Source organism: Lithobates pipiens, unplaced genomic scaffold (genome assembly GCF_037356315.1).
Source record: "Lithobates pipiens isolate NorthernLeopardFrog02 unplaced genomic scaffold, aLitPip1_a1.2 Scaffold_19, whole genome shotgun sequence".
Classification (NCBI taxonomy): domain Eukaryota; kingdom Metazoa; phylum Chordata; class Amphibia; order Anura; family Ranidae; genus Lithobates; species Lithobates pipiens.
In genome coordinates this window covers 371,010,295-371,035,716 of record NW_027507764.1, presented here as the reverse complement: position 1 = coordinate 371,035,716, position 25,422 = coordinate 371,010,295, and the positions used below count along the sequence as shown (strand labels likewise).

The 25,422-nt window shown below is 43.9% G+C and overlaps 1 protein-coding gene across 1 annotated transcript in view; it reads right to left on the bottom strand.

Annotated features, from left to right (window-relative positions):
* The window catches only part of MRS2 (magnesium transporter MRS2), a 55,877-nt gene extending 31,932 nt beyond the window's left edge, over nucleotides 1-23,945 (bottom strand). Inside the window, exons 1-5 of the mRNA XM_077492276.1 lie at nucleotides 23,636-23,945; nucleotides 18,169-18,236; nucleotides 12,822-12,858; nucleotides 9,962-10,074; nucleotides 274-447 (exon numbers count right to left, since the gene is read on the bottom strand). Coding sequence (XP_077348402.1) covers nucleotides 274-447; nucleotides 9,962-10,074; nucleotides 12,822-12,858; nucleotides 18,169-18,236; nucleotides 23,636-23,813 — 570 coding nt within the window. The 5' untranslated portion in view covers nucleotides 23,814-23,945. The remainder of the gene's footprint in view (nucleotides 1-273; nucleotides 448-9,961; nucleotides 10,075-12,821; nucleotides 12,859-18,168; nucleotides 18,237-23,635) is intronic.
* Between the last annotated feature and the right edge of the window lie 1,477 nt (nucleotides 23,946-25,422).

Sequence of the window (25,422 nt, the reverse complement as noted above, 5' to 3'; positions counted from 1 at the left end):
TCAGCACACTAAAAGAAATTCAAAAGCATTGTCGGTCTGCTGATTTGACCTATGCTATCATGTTCCCTTGTCCTGAATGAATGCCTATTCATCACAGATATTTAGTGACTGCGATAGAGGAAATCAGTCATGGAAAACATGAATCTTTAGAACTTTGGTAAGCCAATCTGTGACACGCGTGAATCCAGTTTGCTCAAGCGGTGGTACATTACACATCTGGTAGAGAAGTAAAACAATGTTCTAATTTTTGCAGGTCATATTGTATCTACCCACCCTGTACTGCAGGATTGCCTCCAAGGCTCTAAATTCAAAGGGTAAGGAGTATGTCACTAGCTGCCCTTCTCCTGCTAACTGAGGAGCAAGTTCTCGAAGAAACCACTGCTCCAGTTGAAGGTTCCGATAATCCAGTATTAGAAGATAATGCGGTGTTATGACAGCTTTTAAGAACTGCAAGACAGAGAAGAAACAGCCCAATAATATTTAAAAACATGAATTAAGGGAAAAATCATTTGTTTCAATTACATACGTTACCAACAAAGATTTTCATAAAGCAAACATGCACATTTTAAACACACACATGAACTGTTTTTGCTCCCACTAACATATCAGAGTAAAAATTGTACACTTATGGCACCCACCCTTAGCCCTTGTACACACGATCGGCGATTCCGAAGACCAAATCCATCGGAGTTATTCCGACGTATTCATTCCGAACCCGGTCCGGAAGTAATGTTGCATGCACACGGTCGGACCAAGTTGTCGGAATTTGCGGTTGCCAAGAACGCGGTGACGTAAGCCGCGTACGGCGGGCCTACAAAAGGGAAGTTCAGCACCACGTCCGGCACCCTTTGGACTCCTTCTGCTGATCTTGTGTCTATCGCGTGTTATAAGGTGTTTGGTGAGAGACGATTCGCGCTTTTCAGATTTGTGATTCAGATCGCTACTGCTCTTCGGTTTGTGCTTGTGTGTGCGTATCTGATAATCAGTGCGTGCAGTCATTAAGTATTTGTTTCTCATTGTGGACTATATCTTGGTATAGTACGCTGTGAAAGGTATTTCTTATTGTCTGCTTGCTTCTGCTATTCAGGCCGTCCTTTCAGGCCTTGTTGTTTATCGGTGCTTTCTGTTGTCCGTTCTGACGAGCCGACCGTTTTTAAACCATGTTTCGTCTATGTAGTCGTCGTAGAGTTTGTGCTGTGCAGGGGCTTCGTGTTGGGGTTTTTACTTTGACACAAGCCCAGTCCATGAACAGGGAGGGGAGGCGTTTGTGGACCAAGAATTGGTTGCGCCAGTGTGACCAGTTCTCGCACATGCCTTTGCTCCATGAGATCCGGGAGAATAATCCTGATGATTTCAGGAATTATCTCCGGATGACGGACCTCGTTTTTCACCGTCTGCTGGCTTTGCTGACCCCTTATATCAGCAGGCAGGATACCTGCATGCGGCAAGCCATCACTCCGGAGCAGAGGCTCATCGCCACGTTGCGCTACTTGGCGACAGGGAGAAGCCTTCAAGACCTCAAGTTCTCTACAGGCATCTCCCCCCAGGCTCTGGGGATCATTATTCCAGAGACCTGTTCTGACATCATTCAGGTCCTGCAGAAGGACTATATGAAGCTAAGTTTTATCCTTTAACATCACATTCTATGTATTTCATGATTGCTAATGTCTTGCATTTCTTTCCTCATTCCCCAATTACCATCATTGCAATATGCTCTCATTCATATACTCTGCCCCTTTGTCCTCAGGCATATTTGCCTCACTAACTTCCCCACCATGCTCTTCTTGGCCCATAAAACTATAGTCTAGTCACTTACCAATGCATTTTGTCAGCTCCATAGTATTGTTTTCCCCTAAACACCCCCTATAATGTCTACAAATGTGATGTGTGTGCTTCAATTCATGCAGAGTGACTTTTTAAAAATTTTGGGGTTGTGCCAAACTCATTAGGAACCCCCCTCCCCCCAACTGCTAGCTCAGCTGATAGCAATCCTCTATCTGATGACTTTACCAAACCAGATACACACTATACCTACCTTTTTGATGATCACATTTATGGATGAATTCACCTAAGCATGTAGTGTAGGGATATGCAATTAGCGGACCTCCAGCTGTTGCAAAACTACAAGTCCCATCATACCTCTGACTCTGGGTGTCATGCTTGTGGCTGTCAGTCTCACTATGCCTCATGGGATTTGTAGTTCTGCAACAGCTGGAGGTCCGCTAATTGCATATGCCTGATGTAGTGCAAGGGCCTGCCTCAATACTTTCAAATGCTATTTTTATTTTGTTTTTTCACCTATTAATTATCTTGATATGCAATAGCAGAATGTCAAAATGTGCTTACATTTTGGTTTCTTTTTGGTATTAGGACACTTCTTACCTGTCCGGTGGGCTGCCAATAGTGTAACTAAGGAGGGGCTTCCCAAAGTATCACACATTATTTAGGCATTCACCTCTCAATCAAGTGGAGAGTGTTACCTGTCCAAAACATCCCCCCTCATTTTTTAGCAAGGGCCCATCAGATGGAGGGGGGTGGGGAAGGGATGGGGGGGTGATGACTCTCATAAGGGGACCTTATACTTTAGGCTTTAAATACTCAGTTCCCAAAATGTTATACTAATTTTGACCAAAAATGTTGGTGTCTAATCTGCTTGCAATGTTGATTTGTCAAATTACTAATTTGGGTTCTTGTTTCACTCCACAGTGTCCTTCAACGCCACAGGAATGGCAAACTGTGGCCTCCCACTTTGCCAGTCGTTGGGACTTTCCCAATTGTGGAGGAGCAATAGATGGGAAGCACGTCCACATCGTCCCACCACCCAACTCGGGGTCGTACTATTTTAACTACAAGGGGTTTAATAGTATCGTGATGTTGGCGGTGGTGTCTGCGACATATGAGTTTTTGTATGTGGACGTGGGGCAAAATGGACGGATGTCGGATGGTGGAGTGTTCGCACGGACGGAGTTCTACTGGCGTCTCCAGAGTGGCAGTCCGGGCTTGCCACCCCCAGAGGAGAATCAGGAAGGACTCCCGTTCGTCTTCGTCGTGGATGAGGCGTTTGCCCTGGCGAACCATCTTATGCGGCCTTTGCCGATGGGGACCCTCACCCCAGGCCAGAGGATTTTTCATTTCCGCCTGTCCAGAGCCTAAGAGTGGTGGAGAACACTTTTGGTATACTGGCCAGCCGGTTCTTTTTCTTACGCCTATTCACACGGCGGAATACAAACTGAATCACATAGTGCTGGCGTGCTGTGTTCTGCACAATTTTCTTAAAAAAGTTTCTGTGAACTATGCGGTCTCAGTTGGCCAACAAGAAGCAGACTTGCTTGAAAATGATGAGAACCTCACGGGCCTTGAACCTGCTCATCCTGGCTTGCCCCCCCAAAGCGCTCGTGAGGTTCGAACCCAATAGATGGACTACTTTGTGGGTAGGCGGGCTATTGATATGCCAGACAATGTCTGAGAGGCATTTTCCAAATAAAGTTTACTTTGAAACTCCTTCATTTACTGCTTGGCTTGCTTTTAGGTGTCTCCTAGGTAAATTTCGGTTTTTCCTTGTTGTGCATTTTTCACCAACAGTGCAAACTCAAATTGTAAGCGAGATGAGGGGACAGTCTCTTCTTCAGATAAGCTTAAGTTGTGAGTCTGCTACACACACACACCTTGTTTTTGGTAACTAATGTATGTAGTGCATTACTGACCACAATCGTGCTCATTTTCAGCACCATGGCAGGAAAATGGCATGATTGTCCAAATTTACACATCACTGTGAGTGTTTTTTTTTTTACTAAAGGCACATCCACTATGCACTACAAGTGCACTGCAAAAGTACACCTGAAACTGCACTTGGAGTGCAAAGTCGAGTTTCCTTTAGGAAATAACACCCATTCTCACCGCAAACTAAAATTTTACTACAAATACATGTTTGGCGCAATGAAAAAGGAAGCCACACATTGTTAATAATTTAACTTTTTAATCCAAGCACATTCACATGTGCGTTTAGAAATGTTTTTTACAACAAAACAAGAAATTGTGTGCATCAAAAACAGACTTTCAGCTAATATTTGTTTACTTGGTGTTTTTGTGTAAACAGGCATGTATCAAAGTGTAAAATACAGAACACAGGAACTTACAAAGTTCAACTTTGAAAAGTGAAGACAATATCAGACATGAGTATGTACAAACTGGGCTGATATTGCCTTCTTCACATGGGGTGTCACCCCTGGAAAATCCAAATTTGGAAGATGCACAGAGTGTGTCAACATGTGCTATCTCCCATCGTGGGGGATCAATGTACACGTTTTGTGTAAAGTGGCTGAGATGAAGGGGTTGCAGCCCCAAAGCGTGTACATTGATCCCCCATGATGGGAGATAGCGCATGTTTACACACTCTGTGCATCTTCCAAATTTCTATTTTCTAAAAATACAAAAGTTGTGTTTTAAAATAGCAAAACTAAAACCCTAGCTAGTTTTTGGTCTTTCACACTCTCCCCAAAACATCAATGACGTTCTTCATTTTATTTTTAACATCATTGATGTTTTGCTGTATGTTTTCCAAAACCCGATTGCACCCCATTATCTCCCCAATCAGGATCTGGGCACTTTCACTGGTAAAACGGGAATCTTCTTCCACATCACCTACAAAACAAAGCAAAAAAACACAACATGTAATCAAAATATGGTGAGATACATTGATGAGCTTACCGGAACCTGTGTTCTCCGACACTCACCTGTTGTGGTGACAATTTGTCCAACCTCAACGATCTCTCCTTCCTCCTCCTCCTGCTCCTCTGCTTCTGGAATTTGGCCTTCTTTGGGAGGGGTGTGGTCCCTGGTGTCCTCATACTTGCCGAGTCTTCTCTCCCCTATGAGAATGAAAAAAAAGAATAATTAGCACACAGAGGGCAGAATTAGGAATATGAAACATTGTTTGGAAGTGTTGTACAATTGTTTCTTTTGGCAGAGCTTCAAGGTCAGAACATTATTGGGGACCCTGTGTTCAGCTGGAATACTTACCTGCAGAACGATGTTTCCTACGAACGAATGAAACCATGAACTTGAAAGTGGCCATTTTAAACTGCACAACATGAAATCAAAGCACATGGAGCAGTATGCAAGCAATAATAATCATATGAACACACGACAACTACTTACTTTTGTCAAGAACATGCTTGATCCTTATGTACTGCTCGTGCTCCCTCAGTTTCAGGTCTGACCAGCGTTTTCTCAGTTGATCCATGGATCGGCGTACCCCAAAATTCTTCTGAAGACTCTTCATAACTTTAGGTCATGATCTTGGCCTTTCTGATATTTGAGTTTGGGTAAGGTCCATACTTCCCATCATGGTCAGTCCTGTTGAATATGTCCACCATCTCCAAAAGACATATTTGAGGCTTTAAATCTTCTCTTCCTGTATTGGGACGTTTCAGGCTCTGAGCTTTCCTCACCCGCCTCCTCGTTAGTGGAACTATTATTAGTGCGCACCTGCGTTCTCTCCGCCATGTGCTCTCCCCACTGCGCCAAAAGCGAATGGGGCGGGGAATAGTCTAGAAAGAACGTCAGGGGCGGGCGGAGTTTCACTCATGCGCACTGTATATAAAACTCAACACGCGTGTGTCGTCCGTACGATCAGTGAACAGAGGGAGTAGCTGACGCGACGAACGTGCAAACGAAGGTAAAATTTTGAACTTGGTACATCACTAGGCTATACTGCTTCTAGATTGAGGCCTGCATTAGTGGAGTTTAGTCTGACATTAGGGTTTGTCTTGTGTTGTGTCTTGCAGACATTATGGACGGGTTCAACGATCATAGCTTCCTCCCTCTGTTCATCGATAAATAAAGAGACATGCCCTGCCTGTGGCAACCAACACACCCACAATATAGTAACAGACACAAGACGCAGGCAGCAATGTTGAAACTGGTTGAGTTTGTGAAGCCGGTGGTCCCCAAGGCAGACGTCAACTATTTAAAAAAGAAAATGTGGTGGCCTCAGGAGTACATATATGAGGGAGAGGAACAAGGTGCTGAAGTCCATGCAATCTGGAGCTTCAGCAGATGACGTTTATGTTCCCACCCTGTGGTATTATGACAGGATGCATTTTCTGTCAGACCAGGCTGAGGTCAGAGAATCCCTCTCTACTCTTCCTTCCACGCATCTTATGCTCCATTCCACACCCGATGAGTCTTCCGACGCCCAACCTGGGCCTTCCACTCAGGAAGAACTGGGGGAGCCCAGCCTGAGCCAGGTATAGTATTGTTGTACATATTTTGGGAGTAAAAATGAATGATGTTAACTTGCTTTTTGAACACTAATTGCTGATTTTTGAAAGTGTTTCACATATCAATAGACAGTAGTGGCCAAAACCTTTGGGACAAGAAAGAAAAATGTTGGGCACAGAATGATAGTCTTTTCTATTGGTTAACAATTTGCAACAGTGTTGATGTGAAAATTGTGTGTTTGATGAACCAAAAACTCAAACTATGTCCCTTTTTCATACACAGGAAGAACTCAGCCAGGAACAGGAGGGTGTGGAATGCAGCAGCCAGGAGGTGGCTGTGGAAAGTGGCAGCCAGGAGGAGGCGGGGGTAAGCGGCAGCCAGGCGGTGGGCAGCAAAAGGAGCCTCAATGAATGCCAGGTCCCTCCCCTCCGCCTTCCACACAAAAGGGCGAGAAAGGGGGGGGGGAAATGTTGAGGAGTCGTCCCTGAGGCTGATTGGTGAGGCTGATTGGTGAGGCTTCTGCGGCCCTCCAAGCAAAACCCACCTACCAAGAGGCCTTTGCCGCCTTGGTTGTGTGCAAGCTTGATAAAATGGAGAAGGGGTGACAGCTCTTGTGCGAGGAGGTTATTATACACACCCTCAACAAGGGTCTGTTGGGCCAAATGACACAAGAAACACACTTGTGTGGTTTGGCCCATGCCCCTGCTCCTCCTCCTTCTGCCACACCTCCGACACCACAGTCACAGCCTGAAAGGAAGCGTGGAAGGAAGACCAGAGAGTGATGACCTGGGTTCAGTCTGGTCTGACAGAAGATGCAGCCTGTTGTAGTACCACAGCCTGGGAACATAGATGTCATCTGCTGCTGTTCCGGGTTTCTTGGACTTCAGGACCAGACTTCCCTCAGACATGTACTCCTCAGGCCACCAATTTTTGCGTTTAAATAGTTGATGTGTGCCCTGGGGGCCAAAGGCTTCGCTAATCTCCCCAGTTTCGATATCGCTGCCTCCCTCTTTATCTGTTACTGACACCGAAATAAAGGTATTTTTTGTTTGAAGAAATACTTGCGTATGTGTTTTACTTCCAAAAGGCCAGTTTATTTGTGAGCAGGCAGGTACATTTCAAAAATACAAAGTGACATGAATAACACCAACACTAAACAACCTCCTGTAGCTTAAAAAAGAAAAACAAAATATCAAAAATACAATAATGTTGTTGTGGTAAGTTAACACACAAAAAACACCCTAAAAATTGAGAAATTAGCAAAACTGACAAAAAGGAGATGTTTAGGAAAAAAACGAAAAAAAAAAATGCATCCAAAAAACAATAAAGAAAATCTAAAATTGTGTAGATGTGACTAAATCCAAAATTGTATTGCCGAAATGGTTAAAAAAGAGTAATGAAATACGTTCGGGAGAAGTGTGTGCGACTATGAGCATCAAAAGAAGTTCCTTCTTGCAGCATGTAAAGAACAAGAGAATGCGCTTCATGAAAATTTTTAACATTGCAGCGTGACGAATGTGCTATATCGCTTACGAGCAGTAGTTTTACCTGAACGAGCACTTCCGTGTTGGAATTTGATTGTGAGCATGCGTGGCACTTTGTCAGTCGGAGTAGGCTACACATGATCGGAGTATGTCCGATCAGAGCAGATTGTCGGAAAATATTTCCTGCAAGTTGGAAAATTTGGTCCGACGGAAACAGTCCGATGCATACCACACACAGTCGGAATATCCGACAAAACGCTCCGATCGGACACATTCCGACGGAATCTCTGACCGTGTGTACAAGGGCTTACTGCGTTGTTGAAGAGTGGGATGATCCTATCGTAAGGCTTCTTCCTGTATATGATATATGCTGCTTTCCTTGTAATTGTCCATCTAACAAATGAGCAATAAGACAACCTAGGAATCTATAAAGCTGAACCAAGAGATAGAGGAGTCTCCTTTTTGCTATTGCTATTGTGGCAGTGATCTGTGAATTGCAAGACGAAGAGCACAGGACTACTGGCTGGCAAAGCTATCAACATACAGTACATGCATCGGATGTTTGCCTAGGCTGGCCTGTATTATGGCATGGCAGTAATCCAGAACTTTTGCTGATACTAGAGCTGCACGATTCTGGCTAAAATGAGAATCACAATTTTTTTGCTTAGAATAAAGTTCATGATTCTCTCACGATTCTTGCGGCGTAACATCTTTCACATTATACAAAAAAATTGGGCTAACTTTACTGTTTAGTTTTTTTAATCAATTTTTCCCCAAAAAATTGCATTTGAAAGACTGCTGTGCAAATACATTGTGACATAAAATATTTCAACAATCGCCATTTTCTTCGCTAGGGGGTCTCTGCTAAAAAAAAAAAAAAAAATTATCTATAATGTTTGGGGTCAAAAAGTCCTCAGATCTCATATTTGGACTTAAATGCAATAAAAAAAAAAAAAAAAAGCTTCTGCCCTGCTATAGTATGGAGATGGGTGGGGGCCATCTTCCCCTCACTCGTCTCCATACCCAGCCACGGACAGGTCCTGATCGCCTCCGCCGACGGCTCCGGTAATCGGCAGAGGGTGCGAGAGAGGGAGTGGCCACTCTTCTGCTGCCAAAGGTGATCTCGCCGTGGATACCCTGCAGAGACCACCATTATCGTAAACAGGACCCCCAGCTCAAAAGATGAATACCTCGGTTGTAGCAGCAGCTGCTGCTGTTACCGAGATACCCATCTTTAAACTGCCGACGTATATGTACAGGAGCCAGTCGGTAAGTGGTTAAGTGGTTACATTTCCCTCATTTACAGACTGAAGATTGTTCCTTTGATCTAAGAACAAAAAGTTACCATGTTTATAGTCATCTACCAGCACAGACAATGTTGTGAAGCACTTGGAAGGCTTCCCAGTTTTTTTTCTTTTGACAGCTGAGTGAACAGAAAATGCTCTACACTTGTTACATGAATGAAAATTCTGCATAGAGATCGTGAGGGGGGGTTGAATCAAGATCACTATTTTTTTAACGATTAATTGTGCAGCTCTAGTTGATACATATTCAAAAGGGGCAATAATGTTGTGCTTTTGCAAACTTGCTATGCAGCATTGGCCCACAGTCCCATTTAAAAATGGTATTGAACACAAAACCAAAAAGTTTTTATATTGCAGCTTACCAATTATTAGATGTGGTGGCTGCATGCGTTTTCTTTTTTAGTTTTTTTTCCCCTTCGTCTGGTGATCTGGCCAAAAAGGAAGCTAATACAGCCATCACATGTACGAATCGATAAGCTGCAATATAATAATTGTTTTCTTTTTGGTTTAATACTGCTTTAAGATTTCAGTTATACCTAAAATGAACATAAGATGTACAAGACAGACATGAACGATTCCATGCATTTTGGTAATGTCTGCTTGCAAGGGTATAGGCACATGGAATTTATTTTAAATTCCCTTCAAGCAACTTTTATTTTTAATAAAGAAATATGTCCAGGGACTGACCAATCACACTTTCTGAATTATCATTTCAGCTGTTCCATTTGTTTCTTAGAACTGTAATATTGTACAATCTCAACATGGCTTTTTTATTTTTTTGCGTTTTTCTAAAATTACGAAGAAAAAATTAAATAAATAAATAAATAAATGGACTGAATGTGAGCTAAAATTAATGAAACGTAAATACTGAGTAATAAATTCTAACAATTATTTCAAATGGATAAAAAATAATTTTAACAATCTAGGATTTTCTGCTTAGAAATAAAGTACCTCCATTCTTAAAATGATCTTGTTTTTTCTAGAGCTGATGCTCACAAGATGCTGAAATCTTAAATCTCGAGCCTGTAAACCCAATTCTTGGTACAATTCTGTTTTTTTTCTCTCTATAAAAAACAAAGAAAGAAGTGTAGATGATTTATTATGCCATTTTATAAAAATAAAATACAATCCACAAAAATTTGTGACAGTGTGTAAAATCTACATAAACAGAATGCAATGATTTGCAGATTTTAAACACCCACATTTTATTCACAATAGAAAAAAATATAACTTATCTAATGTTTAACCATTTTCCGACCGGCTCATGCCGATATACATCAGCAAAGTGGCACGTTCTCGCAAAAACAACATACGGGTATGTCTTCCCCTTTCGGAGCTACCGAAGGCACGCGTGCAAGCCCACTGCATGGCGGGGGATCCGATGCGTGTGGCCAGCAGGCGCGATCGCTGCCGACCACCCATGATCGTGGGCACAAGAGCCAGAATGGGGATTTGTGTGTGTAAACGCACAAATCCCTGTTCTGTCAGGGGAAAGGAGACAGATTGTTTGTTTCTAGTAAGTAGGAGCAGAAATATGTATCCTCCCCAAGTTAGTCCCATCCCCCCACAGTAAAAAACACTCGACAGGGAACACATTTCACCCCTTGATCGCCACCTAGTGTTCCCTACCAGTGACAATTTACACAGTGCATTTATATAGCACCTATAGCAGCATAAATGCCAATGGTCCCAAAAATGTGTCAAAAGTGTCCGATCTGTCCACCGCAATGTTGTACCGCTAAAAATCACAATCACCACCATTACTAGTAAAATAAATAAATAAAAATGCCATACATTTTTCCCATAGTTTTTAGACGCTATAACTTTTGCACAAACCAATTAATATATGCTTATTACAATCTCTTTTACCAAAAATATGTAGAAGAATATTATATTGGCCTAAACTGATAAAAAAAAAAAAAAAAATTTTAATTACATTTTTGGGGACATTCATTATAGCAAAAAGTAAAAAAAAAAATTTTTTTTTCAAAATTGTCACTGTTTATAGCACAAAAAATAAAAAAACCAGAGGTGATCAAATACCACCAAAAGAAAGCTCCATTTGTGGGAAAAACGTCAATTTTGGTTGGATACAGTGTCGCATGACTGAGCAATTGTCAGTTAAATCGACATAGTGCCATATCGCAAAAAATGGTCTGGTCATTAAGCAATAATATCTCCTGGTCTGTAAGTGGTTAAAATGAGAAAATGCACCATTTTAAGAAAAAAAAAAGACATTTTGAAATTGATGGCAGCAACATGTCTTAGTGCCATGTTTACCACAGTGTAGCATCCCCTCTTCTTTCAATAACACTCTGGGAACTGAGGAGACCAGTTGCTGGAGATTTGGTAGAGGAATATTGTCCCATTCTTGACTGGTGGGATTCCAACTGCTCAACAGTCCTGGGTCTTCTTTGTCGTATTTCTCATTTCAAGATGCGCCAAATATTTTCAATAGGTGAAAGGTCTGGACTGTGGGCAGGCCAGTTAAGCACCCAGACTCTTCTACTATGAAGCAATGCTATTATCATAGATGCAACATTGTCCTGCTGAAAAATGCAAGGCCTTTCATGAAAAAGGTGTCATCTGGATGAGCGCATATGATGCTCTAAAACCTGGGTATTTCTTTCAGCATTGATTATGCCTTTCCAGATGTGCAAGCTGCCCATTCCATACGCAGCAATGCACTACCATACCATCAGGGATACAAGCTTCTGAACTGAGCGCCGCCTGAGGGCCCGAAGATTATGAGTATACAATGTTGTGTTGCACGCAGAGATTTCTCTAGATTCTTAGAATCTTTTGATATTATGTACTGTAGATAATGATATATTTAAAGCCTCTGCAATTTTACATTGACGAACATTATTCTGAAATTGTTTGACAATTTTTAGATGCAGCTTTTCATAGATTGACGAGTCTCTGCCCATCTTTACTTCTGAGACACTCAGACTCTCTAAGATGCTCTTTTTAATACTCAATCATGTTAATGACCTGTTGCCAATTAACCAAATTAGATGCAAAATGTCCTTCCAGCTCTTCCTTGTTAGTACCACTTACTTTTGCCAGCTTTTTCTTGCCCTGTTCCAACTTTTTTGAGATGTGTTGCTACCAACAATTTCAAAATTGTCTTATTTATTTTCTTAAAATGGTACATTTTCTCAGTTTTAATATTTGACATGTTTTCTATTTTCTATTGTGAATCGAAAACGGGTTTTAGATTTGTAAATCATTACATTCTGCTTTTATGTAGATTTTACACACTGTTCCAGCTTTTTTGGAATTGGGGTTGTAGTACCATTACATACACTGCAACCTTACCAAAGAACCTCTAAACAATTGTAAGGCCGCGTACACACGCGGGGACTGTTCGCTCAACTTTGTCCGTCAAACAGTTTCAGCGGACAGTCCGCTCAAAATTAGCATGGACGGACTTGCCCACACACGACGAACGAACAGTCCGCTGAAACCGTGCGCGATGACGTGAACGGCACGTACGACGGGACTAGAAAACGACGTCCTATACACTGCAATGCAAACTTCGGCGTGTAAATCCTTTCTGAGCATGCGCGGAACTTAGTTTGACGAACAAGCCTACACACGAGGGGACTGTTCGCTGAAACAAAGTTTCAGCGGACAGTTTTTCGGAAATTCCGAAAAACTTTGTTCAGCAGACTGTTCGCTGAAACTGTCCGCTGAAAGCCCACACACGAGCGGACTGTCCGCCGAAACACTGTTCAGCGGACAAAGTTGAGCGAACAGTCCCCGCGTGTGTACGCGGCCTTACATTAAATTATATTCTGGTACTCACCAAATGATATTATGTTTCCATGCTTGTCAAATTTCATCTAAAAATATATAAACATTATTAAAATTTATTAATACAAGAAAGATAACCCATTTATCTATTAAGAACTATACAGGAGTGGCAAAAAGACTCCCATTGGATCCAATGGGGCCCAAGCCAGTACAGGCATAAACACAAACACGCGTGTACACACACACACACACACACACACACACACACACGTTGAACTAGATGGACCAGTGTCTTTATTCAACCTTACCAACTATGAAACTATAAACCCTTCCTCTTACAGAAACCAGGGGTTCTTCTCCCTGCCAACTCGTCATCATTTGGCATGGCTGTGTGGATCCAACCGCACAGCCGCATCATAGTCACAGAATAGAGAAAACTAGCTGACAGTGGGCTCCATTCACAAAAGAATTACACATACACATTAAGTGGTTCTCTCAAATACAGCATGCGATCCTGAAAATGTCAATTCGCTTTTGCTTTATGCGGTATTTACCGCATAAAGCAAAAACGCTCGGTATATACAGCCTAAAACAGTGTTAGTCAATTCACAAAGAAAAAAATAAATACATGCATATGATAATCAAGTAGTGGTCCAGGAACACGATATTTAAGGAAGGTGTTTGATTTTAACTAGTTAAGGAGTGGGCAGCCGTCGGTGTCCTTAACAACTAGTAACTGTCATGGTTGTTAAGAAGTGGGTAGCTGCCACATCCTTAACAGCCAATGAGTCATCAGCAGGGTTTCCCCTGGATGCAGGGTACTTGGATGCGTTAAGATACCACTTTGTGAATGGAGATCAGTATGTTGAGTTAGGCATAAAGTAAGTAATGTTTACTTGGTCCTGGTCCCAAGGAGATGAGCGGGAAGAAAGTGAAGTGAAGGTAAACACTTCCTGCTCCGATCTCAGTCAGGCTGAGGCAGCAGGAGACATGCCCCCTTCACTCCTGCTCATGCATGAGTTTCCGCTTCATGTCTGTCAATCAATGATGGGGGGGGGCGTGGTGTTATAAAAGTGGGGAGGATTAGAGCTGACAGGCTGCTCTTTTCCCTATCAAACTAAGGACAAGTGAGCTGTGCTGCAATTCATATTCTGTTTACAACCACTTTAAAGTATGCAGGCTGTCAAGTCTGACAAAAAAAAAATTGTTTCCTAGCTGTCATGACAAAGTTTGTGTCACCAATCTAGAACAAATATTCTGTCAACAATCTAGAAAATAATTATTTGATTCCCTGCAGATTTTGTAACTTTGCCCACTTACAAAGAAATGAAAGGTCTATAATTTTTATCATAGGTGTATTTTACATTTTTAGAGACAGAATAGCAACCAAAAAGCCAGAAAAAACACGATAAAATGTTATAAATCGAGTTGCAGTTCAGTGAGTACAATAAGTACCATGTTTCCCTGAAAATAAGACTGGGCCTTATATTAATTTTGGCTACAAAAATCATACTAGGGCTTATTTTCAGGGGAGGTCTTATATACAGTATCTACATTTATTCAAATACAGTCATGTCATCATGAAAATCTTAAAGTGGTTGTAACCCTAAAAAAAAATATTCTGATTCTTTAAAGCATGCTAGACAGCACAGTTCTTATGCTATGTCATTTACCCCTCTATATGTTCTAAAAAACCTGGAATAAAACAATAAAATGTTTTTTTAAAAAGTTCCCGTGTCTCCTGTCTTCTTCTCGCCCTGTCAGCTCAGGAGTCAGCATTATGACATTCTGTAGTCCCAAAAATACACCTTGGTTAAATTCCTAGTAAAATTATGTAATCTGTTCAGTAAAAAGATTATATAATGTACAGTGTGTCTCCTTTTGTAACTTTATTGTGGAAAATACCTTATTTACAGCACCACTGGGTGTTCAGGTGACCCGCTAGAGCTCTACTTTTTACCACTCCGAGCACTGCAGAGGGAGGGGTTGCTGACGTCAGCCGAGAAGAGAAGATCTCCGGCAGGTCACGGGAGCACCCAGCTGCGCTGTAAATAACGTATTTTCCACAAATTTTAAAAAATTTACAAAAGGAAACACACTGCACATTATATAATCTTTGTACAGAACAGATTACGTGTTTTTACAACGACTTTAACTAGGGCTTATATTGCAGCCATCCCCGAAAATAACACTAGGTCTTATTTTCGGAGTAGAGCTTATTTTCGGGGAAAGAGGGTATTTGATTCCCAAGCAAAACATGACTTTGTACTTTTTGGAGAAACTCCTGTTGGCAAACACAGAGGTAGGTTTACACACATCTAAGGAGGGATTTTAGTCCACTCTTCTTTACAGATCTTTTTCTAAATACTTAAAGTTTCTTGGCTGTAGCTTGGCAACGCAAAGTTTCAGCTCCCTCCTTAAATTTTTGATAGGTTTAAGGTATTAAAAAGGTATGAAGACTGGCTAGGCCACCCCACGACCTTAATGTGCTTCTCCTTGAGCCACTGCTTTGTTTCCTTGACGATATGTTTTGGGTCATTGTCATGCTGGAAGACCCATCCATGACCTATCGTCTGTGTTCTGGCTGAGGGAAGAAAGTTCTCTTCCAAGATTTTACAGTATATGGCCCCGTCTATTGACCCCTTAATGCAGCAAAGTTGGCATGTACCTTTAGCTGAGAAATAGCCCCAGAGCATAATGCAGTGATGGCGAACCTTGGCACCCCAGATGTTTTGAAACTACATTTCCCATGATGCTTAACTACACTCCAGAGTGCATGAGCATCATGAGAAATGTAGTTGCAAAACATCTGGGGTGCCAAGGTTCGCCATCACTGGCATAATGTTTCCACCTCCATGCTTGATGGTGTTCTTAGGGTTATTGTCAGCATTTTCTTCCTCCAAAAAATGGCAATGCCAACTATCTCAATTTTGGTCTCATCTAACCACAGCACTTTCTCCCAATTGTTCTCTGAATTATGTTCATTGGCAAACTTCAGACAGGCCTGTACATGTGCCTTCTTGAGGAGGAGGGGGACCTTGCGGGCGCTGCAGGATTTCAATCCATAGCAGGGTATTGTGGTACAAATTGTTTGTTTGGGGACTGTGGTGCCAACTGCATTGAGATCATTCATAAGCTCCTGATGGGCTGATCCCTGACTTTTCTCATGATCATCTTTATCCCATGAGGCTCGATTGATGATTATTTTGTATTTCTTCAATTTGCGAATAATTGCTCCCACAGTTGTCTTCTTCTCACTAAGCTTCTTGCTGATGGTCTTGTAGCCCATTCCAGCCTTGTGCAGGTCTACAATCTTGTCCTTTTGTCTTGTACTTCTTCTCTTTTGTATACATAACTACTTGTCGGCCTTTTGGCTAAGATCAAGTGTAGTATCTGTTCTCATCAGTTGCCAGGAGGTGGCGCTTGCTTCCGTCCCAGCTCTACGGCGAGGTGGATCAGGGGTGGAGGTTGCTATGCAAAACCTGCTGGCGTAAAGGTGACCTGGAGCGGTTCGTAGCTGAAAGGGAAGCCTTCTGATGGGGATGGAGAACCACTGGGTCCGGCTGAAGGGTCGGGTCCTTGGCCTTCTGGCCTACATTTGGTGCAACCCTGGACCTGCCAGTTTTTGCGAGAAGGAAAGCCGCCCCCTCCATTAGGAGGGGCTGAGGATTTTGGCTAGTACTTCTCGAATATAATTAGGAAGGGGTTATGGGAGCGATGGGAGAGTATAGCGAAGAGTGCTCTCTCCAAGCTTCCAGAAGCTCCACGCCTCCTGGTGGGAAAGGGGGGCTTCTGCCCCTTGCAGTTTTTCGGTTTGGAAAGCCTGCCACTTTTCAGTGTTATTGAGGGAAATTGGCCGGTACTGCCGAATATAATTATATCTATATATATATATATATATATAATTATAATCACTGGGACCTTTTAGAGCATGGGTCTTCAAACTATGGCCCTCCAGTTGTTCAGGAACTACAATTCCCATCATGCCTAGTCATGTCTGTGAATGTCAGAGTTTTACAATGCCTCATGGGATGTGTAGTTTCGCAACAGCTGGAGGGCCGTAGTTTGAGGATCCCTGTTTTAGAGAGTTTGCCAATTTACCTCCCCATATGGTGCTCATGATGCTCTGATACCTTCCTGTCTGGGGTGGGGCTGCATTGAGTCTGGGCGGTCGGCCAGGTTTGTGATGAAAAGCCAGTGGTGAATGTGCCCCTGAAGTGGCAGTTCAGGGGTGCTGTATATTCACTGTGATGAAGATCACTTTGAGTTGAGGCACCATGGTCACTTCACCACGACACACGTTTTTCGCACCTGCCTCTAGGGCCGAGCCTTTTGGCCAGGACCAGAGGAATTTTTTATTCCTGGCCGGAGGGCCGGCCATTGTATTGCACAATGGTCACTTTTCACTCTCTCCAACTTCCTTCTCCCCACTTTCTTTTATTTATTCCCCGTGTTTGTCACCTTTTTTGTTTGATGTGTTACACGTTTTGTTACAGTGTGATGAGTAGGGTGTGGGTCCTTGGGCCAACCCTGAAAGTCTTAGGAGGAGGTGGACATGGCCTTTTGGTTTGGTTTGCCTTCTCTCATGGGGTCTCCCTTCGGGGGAGCCCCGCCAAGTACTTGGGCGGGTCTGTTTCGGCAGACCTTCCAGAGAAAGGGGGACTGTCTGGTCTCAGCCAGATGGTCCCATGCGAGTACCTCAGTCCCCGTCTGGAGCCTAATGCCCCGGGGTAAGGTCCTTCCTAGTGGAGGACAGGGTAACACCCATTGCACGTTTTGTGTTTCACTCTTTATGTGTGTGCACCGGGTGGAGCTTTTTGGGTGTGTTTCACACGCCACTGGCTTTTACAAAAAAAAAAAAAAAAAAAACTGCTTGTCGTTAGGACCACCTTCTTAAAATTGACAGAACTAATCTGTGTACCACATGAGCACATACTGTAGATCAAAATGCAAGCATAAAGTCTGTGGGACATAAAGTCTATTGCTGGTTGGTAGGGGATCAAATACTTATTTTAATTACTGAACTGCAACTCAAATTATAACCTTTGTATCGCGTTTTTCTGGATTTTGTGTTGATATTCTGTCCCTATTATTTAAAATACACCTATGATAAAATGTATAGACCTGCAATTTCTTTGTAACTGGACAAACTTACAAAATCTGCAGGGGATCAAATAATTATTTTCCCCATTGTAGAAAGCAATTATTTTCTGTATCACATTGTGGAGACCTGCGCTTTTCAAGTGCAGAAAAATGCAGGTCCGCACATGGAGAAAATTATCCCTTTCCACATGGTATATCAGAGGTTACAGTGCATAAGGCCTGCATACTGAACCTTTATCAGCACTGGCTTTGCTGTGATCAGCTGATGGTTACAGTGGCTCTGGGTTTTAGCTTACCACAGAAAATACTGGTGCAACACTGGCTAATGTGGCTTGAGGTGTCTCGGAGTGTGTATACCGGCAACCTGTAAATGAAAAGAGAGCAACATTAGTGATGACATGTGGAATGTTTCCAGTTCGTTTTCTGCAGCAGTGTTATAAAGGAGTGCAGACAGAGTGCCATGGCTGTTAGGGGTGCCCATCTTCACAGGACTCACGATTCGATTACAATTATCCTGCCCACGATTCAATTTGATTCTGCGATGCATCACAATGCATCAGGATTACTGCGCAGGGTTTTCATCTAAAAAATTCAAGCAGTCAGAACTACATTTGTTTTATTTGATATGTTCTTAAAAAAAAAAAAAAAAGACAACACTACCTCCCATGTAGCAAAGCGTAAACACAGCAGACAACTTAAATAGGAGCTCCAGACTGACCCCAAAATACTACAAGAGAGGGTCAGAGACTGCGGACATGATGCTAGAGAGAGGGTCAGAGACTGCGGACATGATGCTAGAGAGAGGGTCAGAGACTGCGGACATGATGCTAGAGAGAGGGTCAGAGACTGCGGACATGCTACAGGACATGGGCAGAGACTGTGGGCATGATACAGGAGATGGACAGAGACTGTGGGCATGATACAGGAGATGATGTATGCCATTTTATTAATTATGGTTTATGTATGTCTTATTGTCTTAGCAACTGATTCACATCACAACTTCATTAAAACTTTTATTTTTTTTTGTGATTTATGGTTTTTGCTCATTACTACCCCACACATGCAATGCATGGTTGCATGTGTGGGGTAGTGATGAGAAAAAACATAAATCATACAAAAAAGGGTATCAATTTCAAATCAATGAAGTTGTGATGTGAATCAATCAATAAGACAATAGACAAATGGCATACATAAACCATAATTAATGTTATGATATTGTATTGTTACATCATTCAGTATTTCCATCAATAACACATTGCATGTTTGTGATCACTAGGGAGATCAATCAAATTGCAATCAATCAAATGTATAAGTAATGATCACAATATATGGGGGGGGGGGGGATGCAGATCAGGAACATGGAGTGTAACCAGAGGGAACAGAGTAACAGAAGTGTCCAGTGTGTCCAGTGAGTGTAGGGGTGACTAGCACTGGGCTGGGGCAGGGGGAGAAGAGATCACAAAGTAAACAGAAGAGGCTCAGAACTTGTTTTGTGCCCCCCTTTTGGGTCAAAAGTGGCACAGACCTTCCACCTCCCATGTAGACATCGATCCTCACCGGTATCATCCGTGGTGGCAGCAGTAAGCAGACATAGCAAGACAAACACAGCAAACCCCGTCCATCTTCCTCCATGATATTCACCCTGACCAAGAGTGCACAGCACGTGACACAGCCTATCAGCCTTGCCTATTAGTGATAAGGACATTTGCTCCTCCCATTGTAACTTTTATCACTGCCCCCCGTAATCAGAGCCCTTTAGACAGAGAGGTTGACTCGTAGGGACACTCGATCCACGTGTCTCGCCACACCAAGCTCAACAACGGGCAGCTGGGGGTGACGTCAGCGTCACTCGGAGGCAACGCATAGAGCGGCGTGCGGGTGACGTCATCAGGTCTTAGAATCGGTGCTGCATCGTGGGTGGTCAAATCACGATGCATTGATGTTACGATTAATTTCAACACTCCTAGTGGCTGTGCAGGACAGTGCTTTTTCAGGCAGCCCACAACACTCTCACGGTAGGGCCAGCCCTGGACTCGGGGCTTTGGGCCCCAGATTCGGGGCTCTAGCCCAATTAGCCACCCCCTAGCGATGCCACTGCCTGTAATTATTGGTTTTAAAACCTGCTTTCATGTTGTAATTTTATTGGGACTAAGGCCTACTTGAGAGGCTGAAACGCTTCAATAATTACTAGTGTTGATTCCTTTTATTGGATGGATTTAAAGGGGTTGTAAACCCTCTAGGTTTTTCCCCTTAATGCATTCTAAGCTTTAAGGTGAACAACCTCCTGTGATGCAGCAGCCCCGCCTTTCACTTACGTTAACCCGATCTTTCCAGCGACGGGGACGAGCAAACGAGCTCCAGAAGATGTCTCGGATCCTGATTGGATAGATTGATAGCAGCCATTGGCTCCCACCTGCTGTCAATCAAATCCAGTGTTGCGGGAGCCGGGGCCAAGTCCTGGTCTCTATGTCAATCGATGCAGCAGCAGGACACAGGAGTGTGCCTGCATGACTTAACCGAGGGAGTGTGGCTTTCCAAAGGGGCACTCAAGAAGAGGAGCCAGGAGCACCGCTGAGGGACCACAGAAGAGGAGGATCAGGGCCACTCTGTGCAAAACCAACTGCAAAGAGGAGGTACGTTTTTTTTTTTTTACACAACCCTTTAAATATCCTTTAATATACTTGTATATGTATTATTTTTGAGACATCGAGTGAAAGGAATGTGTGTTTGGACAGACAGCGTGGAACCGCACTACAGGAGAGAGAAGAGGATGTGTATGGATGGGCAAGAAAGAGCAGAAATGCAGGACGGAGAGTGTATAGCTGGAAAGCGAGGAGCAGCACTACATGAGAGAAAGGAGGATGTGTATGGATGGACAGTGAGGCACAGCACTGCAGGAGGGAGAAGTGGGTGTGTATGGATGGACAGTGGAGAACAGCACTACAGGAGAGAGAGGAGGATGTATATGGATGGGCAAGAAAGAGCAGAAATGCAGGAGGGAGAGTGTATATATGGAAAGCAAGGAACGGCACTACATGAGAGAAAGGAGGATGTGTATGGATGGACAGTGAGGCACAGCACTGCAGGAGGGAGAAGAGGATGTGTATGGATGGGCAGTGAGGAACAGCACTACAGGAGAGAGAGGAGGATGGGTATGGACAGTGAGGAACAGCACTACAAGAGAGAAAGGAGGATGTGTATGGATGGACAACAAAGAGCAGCAATACAGAAGAGAGAGGAGGATGTTTACGGTCGGAAAGTGAGGAGAACAATACAGAAGGGAAAGAAGGATGTGTATTGATGGATGGATAGCAAAGAGCAGCAATACACAAGGGAGAGGATGACTTATATGGACAGCCAGCAAGTAGCAGCAATGCAGGAGGGAGAGGAGGTGTATGGATGGACAGGGCACCACTATCATGCAACATTTTTTATTTCACGAAGATATCCCCATCACACAACAAAACCAGAATTTGGCCATACAGGGGGTGCTGGAGCAACAAATGGATGGCGCCATGAAAATGCAGAAGACAATCTATCACCAGCACACTGTCTTCCTAAACAAAATTTGTCTAAGCATATGATCAGCGTGAATTAAAGCGGATTTTCGACTTAAAAAAAAAAAAAATCAGCAGCTACAAATACTGCAGCTGCTGACTTTTAAAGCGGTTCTGCACTCACTTTTAAAAGTTGATGTCACTGCCTTTTAAATCCTCCAAATAGTGCTCTATGGACTTTTTTTTAATCGTACCGTGCAATCGGTGGCCCTGTATTTGTCCATATTCTCCTGTCTCTGCGGCTGTGGGCGGGGATCCGCATCATTTCCTGGGATTGCCGCACTGTCTCCTGGGATCTGGTGTTATTCATCCCAGGAGTCAGTGCGGTAGAGCCGACGCAAAATATTGCGTGATTTCACGGACCACATCACAGTGGGGACGGGAACTTCCGAATACGCCGCCCGTTGTGATGGCAACATTTGTGTTGAGCCGCTCACCACTGAGCATGCGCGGGAACCAGCAAAGAATGCTGGCACTTCCAATGTAGTGCAACGAGGAAGAGATTTCTTGTGGGCTTCAAATGCCCACAAGCAAAATGAAAATCGCTATACAAGATTTTTAAAACTGGTGATTTGAGATTAAAAGTGACATGAATACCGGAAAGCCACATTAAAAGTAAGTAGAAGGTTATTATACTATTAATTTGAAAGTTAAAAAATAAAAAAATTATTTGTGTGCAGATCCGCTTTAATAATCGGACACTTACCTGTCCCAGGGTCCAGCGATGCGGGGGAATGAAGCCCGCTTGTCTCCCCCTCCTCTCTGCGGCGCCGACATGGTCACTGTGGCCGCCCGGCTGTGGCTGGGCACGCACTGCACACTGTGACTGGCCAGGCAATCATCTGGGACCTGTGACTAGGGATGAGCTCCGGCGTGTTTGCATGGACCACATACTAAGCCCGCCAGGAAGTCGGCGGCGCAGCGCTAATCACAGACAGTGAGACATTGCCTGCGTGGCTGCAGAAATCGGACAATGTCTCACTGCCTGTGATTAGCGCAGCACTGCACCGATTTCCTGGCTGGCTCTGCACGTGGTCCATGCGAGCATGCCAGAGCTCATCCCTACCTGTGGCATGTCCCAGATGACTGCCGAGAAGGGGGGGGGGGGGAGGAGAAGTAAACTTACTTCCGGCGCCCTGGTAGTGGGAGCTGGAACCCTCTGAAAAGAGGGTTTCCGCCCCCCGCCCCCAAAAAAAAAAAAAAAAAAATGACATGCTAAATGTGGCATGTCAGGGGGTCACCTTCCCTTAAAGCGGAAGTTCCATTTTTGGGTGGAACTCCGCTTTAATGGAATAGAAAGCCTTTTTGACCCTTTGTTGACTCAGGGGGGGCTATTACTAAGGTGAGCGGCAAAGAGCGTCTTATGGTGGAGGTCACACTTCTTCTGGCACAAATTTTAAGTCTTCATTGATGCACATTGTCCCTTTTTGGAATCCTGATTACTATATGAACTTTTAATGATCTTTCCTTTCCAACAACTACATCTTTCATGTATTGATTTATTGGATGAGCTGTACTAATTGTGATATTTAGCACTTCACTATTCTTTGTAGTATGATCAGCATGGTTGGGAATAGGGATGAGCTCCGGCGTGTTTGCATGTTCCACGTGCAGATCCCAACAGGAAGTCGGCGCAGCTCTGTGCTAGTCACAGGCAGTGTGAGACATTGCCCGATCTCAGCACCCGTGCATCGGGCCAACGTCTCACTGTCTGTGATTAGTGCAGCGATGCGTCGACTTCCTGGAGGGATCTGCACGTGGAGTGTGGAAACACGCCGGAGCTCATCCTTAGTTGGGAACCTCTTTGGGTCCCCTCATGAGACAAAAGTGACATGATGAAGGGACCCTCAGAGGTTCTGACATGCTGTTTACATGTTAACGAAAGTGGATTTTATTTATGACAACGAAGGTGCGCTGGTGACATATGTACTTTTATTTATTCAATGCACTGTGCATACTGCAGTGCTATATACTGCAGTATACTATATATTGGCCATATACGCCAATCTTTGGTAATCTTCCCACCAGTGTCTAAACCCTACTTAAAATTTGCATGGAAATCCACACTTTGGATTTGGAGGTGTGAAGCAGTCCTCCCAGGCAAGGTTACTATCAGCTAGAACAATGATGTAGTGTGGCTGTGTCCCCAGCGTCAGGATTTGGTGTTGGTGAAGTGTCGCCTGCCATTCAGTATAGTGGAGCTCACCATTATAGATGTGATCAGCTCTCCTCTCCTGTACACGGTGACACCTTGGATGAAGTCCTTGGCCAAGCAGGAAGTTCCCGGAGCTGGTGGTGGAAGTCCTGCTCGGTCTCACTATACAGCTCACATGTCTCCTGCAGCCGGCTGATACAAGCCTGACAAGGGCCCCGGCTACATCCATGGGGTACCGGGGACACTCACACCTGACTTCACAATGACCCTTCTACCACTCTGTACTCCTAACTTTACACCATCATGGGACTTAGATTCCACATGGGTTATACAACCGGGACCGCGCGCGCACACTTCTCATCAGTCACTACATCCAGCCACTAGAGCGCGCACTCCCCCTAGTTCCATCGGTCTCCCTGCAGGAGCCATTTTGGCGGAGTCCACCGAACATTTTTGTGTCGTGTCTGCTGTGCAATATAGATTGTAAAGCAAAAGCGTCCCACCACTACAAATATAGGAGGATGAATCTCCCCTCAGGACACATGGATAACTAGAACCTTTCTAAGCTTCATCCAAAGCGAAAAAAAAGGTTTTGGCAATAGATACACTTCCAATGCATGGATTACTATGATCTAAGTAAGAACAAAAAATGATAGCTCAGCAGTTTACTGGTCTTTAGATGTGGTGGCTGCATTCGTTTTATTTTATTCACACTTGTTATCCTTAGGCCCCTTTCACACTGGGGCGGTGGGTGCGCTAGCGGTAAAACGCCACAATTTTTAGTGGCATTTTACCGTCAATTTCCCAGCGCTAGCGGGGGGGGGGTAAAAGCGCTCGCTAGTGGCCAAGAAAGGGTTAAAACCACCACAAAGTAGCGCTATGCTGGCGGTATAGCCGTGCTGCCCATTGATTTCAATGGGCAGGAGTGATGTATAACATCGCTTCAAAGATGCAGCTTGCAGGACTTTTTTTAGCATCCTGCCAGTGCACCGCACCAGTGTGAAAGCCCCGGGGCTTTCACATTGGAGACACGGAAGCGGCTCTTTCAGGGCGCTTTGCAGGTGCTATTTTTAGCGCGGCAGCGCCTGCAAAGCACCCCAGTGTGAAAGGGGTCTTAAAGCGGAGTTCCCCCCAGATTTTTATTTTTTTTTTCACCCGTTCTGCTGCTCTGCAGATTACATACTTTAATGCGTGTGTGATTAATAAAATTGCCGTTTAATTCTTGTTTTTTTTATTCACTCATGTTTGTTTTCTGCATCACTGAGCGCTTTCATCTTCACTGTGGGCATGTGAAGCCCACTAGGGGTCTGTTCCGGTGTTGTAAAAAAAAAAGCTTGACCCACACAAAACCTCAACCGCGTCACTTTTGGTGTGGCTACGTCCTGAAACAGCTGATCGTGCGGCTATACTGCGCAGACGCTAGTTTCAGTAAAGAAAAAAAATGATAGACTCGGGTGGGCGGAGGCTGTGCGAATTGCTAAATTACATCATCAGCCCCACCCCTAACATGCCCCTAGCCTGCTCTGGAGAAGAGGGGTGTGTGTGTGTGTGTGTGTGTGTGTGTGTGTGTGTGTGTGTGTGTGTGTGTGTGTGTGTGTGTGTGTGTGTGTGTGTGTGTGTGTGTGTGTGTGTGTGTGTGTGTGTGTGTGTGTGTGTGTGTGTGTGTGTGTGTGTGTGTGTGTTTTCGAGAAAAAACAGAGCTGTAGCCCCCCATCAAATGCAACCACTTGTGCCCATCAAATGCAGCCACTTGTGCCTGTCATATGCAGCCAACAACAGTTAAAAACAACGCACAATAAACAAGTGTCCACTGTGGGGACACTTACAAGTTTTATAAA